This window comes from Poecilia latipinna, unplaced genomic scaffold (assembly GCF_001443285.1).
Source record: "Poecilia latipinna isolate Pla-1442-1.1 unplaced genomic scaffold, P_latipinna-1.0 Scaffold785, whole genome shotgun sequence".
Lineage (NCBI taxonomy): Eukaryota > Metazoa > Chordata > Actinopteri > Cyprinodontiformes > Poeciliidae > Poecilia > Poecilia latipinna.
This window is the reverse complement of record NW_015113401.1, coordinates 163,183-171,679: the sequence shown is the minus strand read 5'-3', so window position 1 is coordinate 171,679 and position 8,497 is coordinate 163,183. Positions and strand designations below refer to the sequence as shown.

General features: G+C 38.3%; 1 protein-coding gene across 2 annotated transcripts; it reads right to left on the bottom strand.

Moving 5' to 3' along the window:
• Positions 1-772: 772 nt before the first annotated feature.
• LOC106956040 (transmembrane protein 252) lies at positions 773-2,162 on the bottom strand. 2 transcript variants are annotated; one of them, XM_015046598.1, is made up of 2 exons: positions 1,670-2,162; positions 773-1,526 (listed from the first exon to the last, which is right to left on the bottom strand). In XM_015046598.1, the coding sequence occupies exons 1-2, from the start codon at positions 2,005-2,007 to the stop codon at positions 1,307-1,309; spliced, it is 558 nt and encodes a 185-aa protein (XP_014902084.1). In that variant the 5' UTR covers positions 2,008-2,162; the 3' UTR covers positions 773-1,306. The 2 variants fall into 2 exon arrangements, with proteins under 2 accessions (XP_014902084.1, XP_014902083.1); XM_015046597.1 differs by having other exon boundaries at positions 773-1,529; positions 1,670-2,156.
• Between the last annotated feature and the right edge of the window lie 6,335 nt (positions 2,163-8,497).

The following is an 8,497-nucleotide window of genomic DNA, read 5'->3' as shown; positions in this document are numbered from 1 at the left end:
AGACATACGCACAGATATGGTGGGATATTTGAAGGAGATTTAAGGAAATACTTAAAATTCAGGAGACACTTCCTGAAGTATCTTTACAAACACTGCTGAGCTGTGGTGTTCTGTTGACGTACTAGTTAATCTTTTCTTTGCTTTTATAATGTTGTGGTTGCAACCTTTGACTTAATGAAGTAGCCACAGTCATTTTGTGGGACTATTCATAAACAAAATGATCTTCTTTAGCTGCCCAGTTTTCCCTTCAGCTAAACTGTGAGAAGACCAAGTGTCTGATGTTTTCCCTGGAGCTTTTGGTTCACCCGATCAGGCACTGTAAGGTTTCTAAAAGCAACAAGTTGAAAACAGTTATCTGTATTGTTCCCATTTATGTGAAATTGATTGAGAATCAAAATAAAACATCCTCCATGATTTGGCTTTTTAAAAAACGATAAATTAAATTTGATCTCATTCATGCATTTCAGTATCAGTATTTTGTTTATTTATTTATGTTTTTGCTTTGTTCCCTAGTTTTAATGCAGCCAAACTCTAAAATTTATATTTTTTTCAATAACACTAAGTGCAATCAAATGGAAGAGAGTAAAAGGTGAATATGTGTTAAGTATTGCATTTTGTTTTGGGTTGTACTGTTTGTTCTACTTACTTACAGGTTAGTTTGGTGTAAATTAATTTAGTTGTGGCCTAAATAAGTTAACTGATTTGTTTTAATTAAAGTAACTTTGGGTTTAACATAAAACTTTACAGTTATTGAAGACAATTTAACTGTTTTTAATGTGTTGCAACATAAAAATCTGAGAATAAATATAGAAATGTTGACAATATTGAGCCTTTACATTACATACATTATTACACAAGCAATACGACAGGGTGCAACGTCTTTCAGAAATGTTATGATCTTATACTCTGTAAAACAAAGTATATAACTCTGTAAAACATATAACAGAGGTGTTATTCAGTTCTCCGACTTGCTTGTTACACAACCAAGACGGAGTGCTAAAAAGCTAAAACAGCTTTTTGATCCAGAAGCAAAATCATTCAAGTAACTTAAACACACATTTCAGTTCCAACGCAACAAGTTTTCACCCAGTAAAGTCCCAGAAAACCGTGTCCACTGAGACAGTGCAGATTGGGTGTTGACACAGCAGCTGATGTCATTTTGCAGTAAAGCAAAGTCACAAATTTAGTGATGTCCATCGTTTTTTAGGGAACCTTCTCCTAGTTGGTGGTCCTCGCTCTTAGGGAGTAGATTAAAAACCCATTTCTCCGTTGGTGTTGGAAGCAGCATCTCTTCACATGCATCCTTCTAATTGTGTTCAGTATGGACCACCTGACTGTATCGAGGTGGTGGCTCCCAGCTCCACCTGCAGTCTGGACTCTCTGAACTGTCCTGGGTGTAGAGTGGAGGTGCAACATCCAAAACCACGGGAACTCCATCGACTGATACAACCTCCTCATGCATGCTGCCCGGGCTGACGTGGAAGGGACACTGGGTCTCTTCGTACGGAGGAGGAAAGGAGTTCGGCCTGCTGAAGAGAAGATCCGCGTTCAGAAAGAATGGGTTTATCAAAAACACTAACAGTTTTAGCTATTTTCTTTTACATGCAAGTGTGATCACATGAAGAAAAAAAAATAAAAAATCAGTGCAAGCATTTACTGGCTGTTTCACCTTTCAACTGTGAAGATCTGGATGTCACTGTCGTGTCTTCTTCTGTGGTACATCTTGCTCCTCATGAGGTGGCAGAGGCTCCAGAACACCCCGATGAGCATGGCCAGGAAGCCGAAGACGATCATGATGTAAACAGGGACCATCCTGTGATCGAACCCTGGCTTGTTCTGCTGGGACACCAGGTAGGCTCCGATGCACGTGAACACAAATCCCACAGAAGGTAAGAACATGCGGGCAAAGGACAACAGCTGTTTCTTTATGTCCATGACTGCTGAATTGTTCTGTACGTTGCTTCTTCGGTACAAGGTGGAGGTGTCCTCTAAATGACAACGGTGCATTCACATCTCAGATAAGTGAATGTGCTCAAAAATGTCTCGGCACCTCTTAGACACATGTCTCAGTGAGCAGCTATGCCTCCTCGGTTGTAAAAGAAAGTGGCTGCAAAGATCCTCCCGGCTAGGTTGTATATTAACGCAGGGAGGTCACAAGTATGAGAGAGATCTTGCCCGTGGTTTGGCAAAAACACTAGGGGGAAAAAAAAAATAAAACAATAATGCTAGTGCTAAAGGCTAAAGTTGGTTGATGATGTGGTATGAAGACTTTTCTGCAATTTCTTTTATATATGTGAAGCACTTAAAGGCCCTGATTCTAATGACTTTGAGTCTCGGTAGTCGTTTTGCATCATTCTTATCCTTCAGTATTATTCCTTGGTATTGTATTTTTTTTTATTATTTGAACACTGCTTTTCATTTACTCAGGTTATCATTTACTGATATTAAAAGGCTAACAAGTGTGACTGTGGCTCAGTGGGCATGCGAGGTAGTGGGGAGCAAGAGTCAATGAAGGTGTCAAGTTTTTTTTCCGACTTGGTAGACGTTATGAATCTTCATTTTTGCCAGTTTTGTTAAAAAGGATAAAGACGTATCTTTTCTTATTACATTATTCCATCTTAAGCTCTCAGTTGCTAATATCCTACTGGTTTTATAACACCTGAAACGTACTGTTAGACAACAGGTAAGCTAAATATTACAATACAAATAAAGAAACAGATATACAATTTTCAATCTAGTTTATAAGTTCATGGTACATGGTCCCAGTTCAATAAACAGAGCAAACAGATATTTTTCCCCTGTCCCCTCTGCTCCACAGCTACCACAAAGCTGTCAGGTTGAAACATTCTGTGCTTGTAAACTCTCACAGCATTGCACAACATTTTTTTTCTCAAAGAACTTTAACACAAAACTTTGCACAGGTCCTGGGTAATGTTTCCATAAACATGTTTCCATTAACCAAAGATAACCCAATTTTTCAGCTTCACTTCTGTCAGCATCAATTTGAGGTTGGATTGCAAGTGCTTAAGATCTTTAACCTTTTTGTGAATGTATTTTCTTATTTATTTATTTATTGTTATTTTTTTTTATTGCACTCTGCGTATTCATAATTGCATCCTTAAATAAAGTTACTCAAACCCAACATGTTCAATGAAGTCCTCGGGATGCTTTGGTCTCGATGCTTGTTACATGTTCCATTTGAAATTCTTCTAACTTTCTTGTCATGCAAAAAAAAAAAAAAAAAATGTCAGTACTAAACAGTTAAACTGGATATGAGCCGGAGAAATGAATCAGTTTAACAGGTTTTCTGTTGCTGTCATGAGTCTCTGCAGAAATATGAATACACCATACAGCGCTTATGGGGTTTGTTATTTATGACTTTTTTTGTGGGCAACATTTTTGCAAAGCATTACATATTTGATACGGATCCTTCTTTCATTCCTTGTCATTTTGCTTTCAGTAGAGCACTTTGCTTTTGATATGTTGCACAATATCATCATGGGATCATTTCAAGCCCTTATAAGTAGCTCCGTATTCATGAATGAAAGGTCACCACCCTCCTCAATACTCATCGAGGTTGATTGCTCAATAAACTTTATCAATCATATCAGAGTGCAGTCCAGCTTGAGAAATATCTTGATTTTCCATAAGTGCATTGTCATTCTATTCAACACACCCCAGTGTTTCAGAACTGTGACATTCTCAAACCTTTGAATTTTCTCGCATAGCAACAACAAACATAATATGTTTCATAAATTGGATTAAGGAAAAGCAGGGCATTGTTGTGAAATGGGAGGAAAATCAGACAACCAGTCAGACAATCTGAAAAGTGTGTGGCAAGTGTTATTTCATCTGCGCATCAATCCAGCCGTTCTGTGAAGGTCTCACAGGTTTGTTAGAAAACAACGGGGGTTGAACGGCTTCACGAAGACTGCGGAAGACTGAAGACGTTTCAGAAATCAGATTCTGGAGACGTTTAAAGTGGAGTTAGGTTATAAAACAATTTCTAAGCCTTGAGCATCATATTGAGCAATCCTCAGTTAATCATCTGAAAATGGAAGCCATTTGACACAAGTCCAAACCCTCTAATTTGGGCTGCATAATATGAGGAAAACATGTAATTACCACATGTAATTACCATAGCATTGCTGAACATTGTGACAATGATGTAGATGACAATGAAAAATCCACACAACAGGACAAATATATCACCGATATGGAGGAATAGTGCGCAGGGCACTTGAAATACATGAACCTACCAAATATTGCATCCAAGCAATCATTTGTGATTGTGATATTGCACACATTGATGCAATAATGAGCATGACTTGTACTCTGTTGTGATTGATGTCAGAGATGCACACAAAGGAATGCATAAATAGTAAAGTGCAAGAAAATAGTATTTTTTTTTTTACAAATTAAAATATGGCATTTATGTTCATCCTCCTCTACTTTGATGTTTCTGAATAAATATACATTGCAACCAATTATGCATGTGTGTGTGTATGTGTGTGTGTGTGTGTGTGTGTGAGTGTGTGAGTGTGTGTGTTCTTATCTAGGTATAAATCCAACTCTTCTTCGTAGGTCTGAGAGGTTTGTTGGAGAACGTTATTGCACCTTGAAAACCACAGAGCAAACAAGTCAGGAATGAAGTAGAAGAAGTTTAAAGTGCTATTGAATTAAAAAACTGTATCCACGCTCAGAGAGCTCAGGGAGCCATGTGTTGGGCTCCCTACGTAAACTGACAGATTGTCGAAGAAAACTTGTTCGAGACAAGATAAGACTTGAGATGGAGGTGGAGACGTACCTTCCTGTGGGACAACATCCAGCCAGAGCCGCAGTGGACAGATATAGATCAAAACCCATTTATGTGTTCCTATGCCACAGTCACAATTCAAATGAGTACATCTGGAAAGAGTTCAACATTGCTGTCTTTCCAATCTGAGTCTGAACTGTTTTTCAAAGGAAACCAGAGGAAAAAATGTGTTTCTAGTTGTCCAAAGTTGCTGCCTGGAGCCATTGCAAAAAGATACGGAGCAGAGTGTACTCCATGTGACACACCGTCACCATCTAGTGACGGTGTGTCACATGGAGTCAAGGCAATTTTATTTGTATATCAAGTTTGAGCAACAAGGCAATTCCAGGTGCTTTACATGACTCAAAAGAAAGGTAAAACAACAAACAAGAAAACAGTGGTAAAAAGAAACCTCTTACGAATCCACTATTGGTTGTCATAACATGAAAACATTGGAAAAGTTCAAGGAGTTTGAATACTTTTGACAAGACACTCTACCCAGTACCAGATTATGCAGAAGCTGCCAAACATTAAGTCTGAATCAAGGCATTAATTATTGCTAAGCAAGCCATACATCACTTGCTGATGCACTCATTCTGCAGCCTGGTGCAGCATATAAAATCATGACAGATGCGATACTGAGCTGTGTTTAACAGCCCAGGAACTTTACAGGGCTTTGAAGATGATGACAACTTCTTTTATCTCTAGCACAGCTATCACACAGTGTCTGGTCTGGTCGGTTGCCCTGAGAACATAAACTGAAGCCTTGAATGATGCTGCAGTTTTCTGCCTGTGCATGCCACAGATTAGGCACATATTCAGAGGGAAGTTTCATCTGATTTCTCCTGGGAATGCGTTGGTCTTTAGAGGGATGTCGGTGCCTGAATCATTACAACGGTTTTACTGCAGGTTGAGAAAATCCTATCTCATAGTGAATTTATTTTATTTATTTGGAAAAGCTCTGAGTTGGAGCTTTTGTTTTGAAGGCTTTGATGGCCACTTTGAATTGGTGAGATATAAAGCACATTAAGTTATAAAATCATGGAAAGAGTGCGACGGTGGCGCAGGGGGTGGAGGGCACAAACCTTGAACGGGCTCTAATAAAGGACACCAGAGCCAAAACTATCCTTAAATAAATAAAACCATGGGCATACAATGCACATGCAGTCATATTTGAAAAAAAAATGAAAGTATTATTGAAAAATGTATGTATTTCAATAGCTCCTTATTATTATAAGAATTGTCTCCTCCAGCTACTGAAAACAAAACATTTAAGATTGGAAAACTGCATCAGAACAATAAAGAAAAAAATGTAATACAGAAAAGTGGGCTTTATAAACTACATTTTATACCTGCTTAAAGGATAATATTTTAAAATTTACTTTAATCTGACAAATAAGGCTCGTCTGAATGTATATTTTAATTGACTGCACTGAAGAAGCATTTTGTCTAAGTACTGTTTTTTTTTTGTCAATTCCTGACCATTTTTCTTTTTTGTTTGTTTAGCATCTGAGCACAATTATAAGTAGGGTTTTTAATCATTGCACATACACAATTCATTTAACTTTTTTGTTTTTAACTGAATTAAGACAATTACAAAATCTAACAAAATTAATACATCAATCAATTACGGCAACCTGTTCCCTCACAGGACATCACAAAGACACACGAGAAAAAAACTGTCTGTTTGTGGACTGTGGGAAGAAACCGGAGTACCCAGAAAACTTTTTAATAAATATTTAAAACATCAATTTTGCACATAGCTGTGAAATAATCTAATTTATTCACATGTTCTAATACAAAAGAGGATGCATGTACACTGTTTATAAATTCAATGTGCAACACACAACTGCACACGCACACACACACACACACATGCACACACACACACACACACACACACACGCACACACACACACACACACACACACACACACATATACCTTCTTTTAGATCTCATTATTGAATGATAATAATAGACAGGATGAAGCCATTAGTAGTGAGGAAAGGAGTGAAGGGCCGGATATTAATCAGATGGACCCTGATGAGGACCTGCCAACCCCCGTCATCAATCAGGGTCAGACTGCACGCTCAGCAGAACACAACTTCACTTGTTATATGGTCACTAACTCAATACATATCAGCAATTTGATTGTTTAGCCGATGGTGTTGTATTTATGCACATAAATCACAGTGTGTGCAAGACCGGTGGAGAGGTACAGATGTAGTTGCAGTGATGCTCCACTTGTGGCAGTGTTGCATTATCTTTTTTTCACTCCCTGCCCCCCGACCACTGCTGTCAATGCAAGAGGGAAAGTTTGCTGTGCTGCTTGCTTGGTAATCATGTGGTTTAGGATGATTTGAAGCAACCGTCTGAAACACACAGTTTCCCCCACAGCAACCAGCTTGATGAGCTCATTTTGAGGTGCTAAAGTATACCTGATGCCTTCAGTGAGCCAGCCTGAGGAATAGTGAAGTTTCCAGCCTGCCTGGTTTCAATAACCACCATGATGCTCCTTCGCTCTGCAAACTGTGGCCAAGTTTTTGTTTTTTTTCTGCCCATTTTGTCACAGATTATAAATCTTCTTAGCTTTAAGAGAACATCTTTATAATGGTGAAACCTTTCACCCCAGTCTCAATCAGCAGTGTCACTTTATGGATCTGGAGATGATTTCAGATAGCAGCTTTATAAAATCAGAGCCATGTGTGATAGAGGAAGAAATATTTTAGAACATTTTCTTAAAGGGAGGAAGGGAGGAGATTGGGAGACAACAAAGGAGGAAATGAGGGTTTAAAACTTTCTGGTTTTACTTAGACTTGTTACACTATGTTTACAAACTTCACCATATCTCCAAATTAGCTAATAACTGTAAAGTGGAAGGGAACTGATACTTGGTTTTCAAACCTTTTTTTTTTTAAACAAATCCACCCTGAATCATTTGCTGTAATCACATTGGGAGGTCTCTCCAGGTCTCACTTTTGCTTATTCGTCTTTGCTGAATCTCAGTCAAACTGGGTGGAGAGCATAATGTGAACATATATTTTCAAACATGAAACAAATCCTCAAATGGCTCTCGGGCTGTACTTTGACTGAACCATTCTAACACTTGAATAGTGCATGGTTTTACTTCGACCATTTCATTGTAGCGTGGCATTATGTCCAGGGTTTTTTTTGTCCTGGTTGATGTTTTGAGCTGCCTCTGAACAGCTCTGTATTTTGCTCCATTCATCTTCCCATTGACACGTAACATCTTCCCTATTCGGTGGAATAAAATACAACCTCAACATGATGCTGCCACAGCCATGTTTTATTGTGAAGATGATTTGTTCATTTTCTCACTTTATCCCACTACATGTAATGTTTTGTGCATGTAAGGAAATTTTATTCGGCTTTGACTCAACTTCTTCCACATGTTTTATTTGTTCTCTACGTGGCCTGTGGCTAATTTCAAACAGAACTTCTTATGATGTGTGTTTTTTTTTCTCACTATTCTGCGTATAAATGCCAGGTTTTGTGCAGCTCTCTCAACAGATTCTCCCACCTGTGCTGTGAATCTCAGCAGCTCTAACAAACCTCTGAGTCCTTCGCAGAACTGCTGGATTTATATTGCAACTTCTCAAGGCTGTTGGTTGCAGTGGATATTTATTTAGGAGTATCACAATAGACGGGGTTGAATATGTATTTTATTTGTAAAAAAAAAA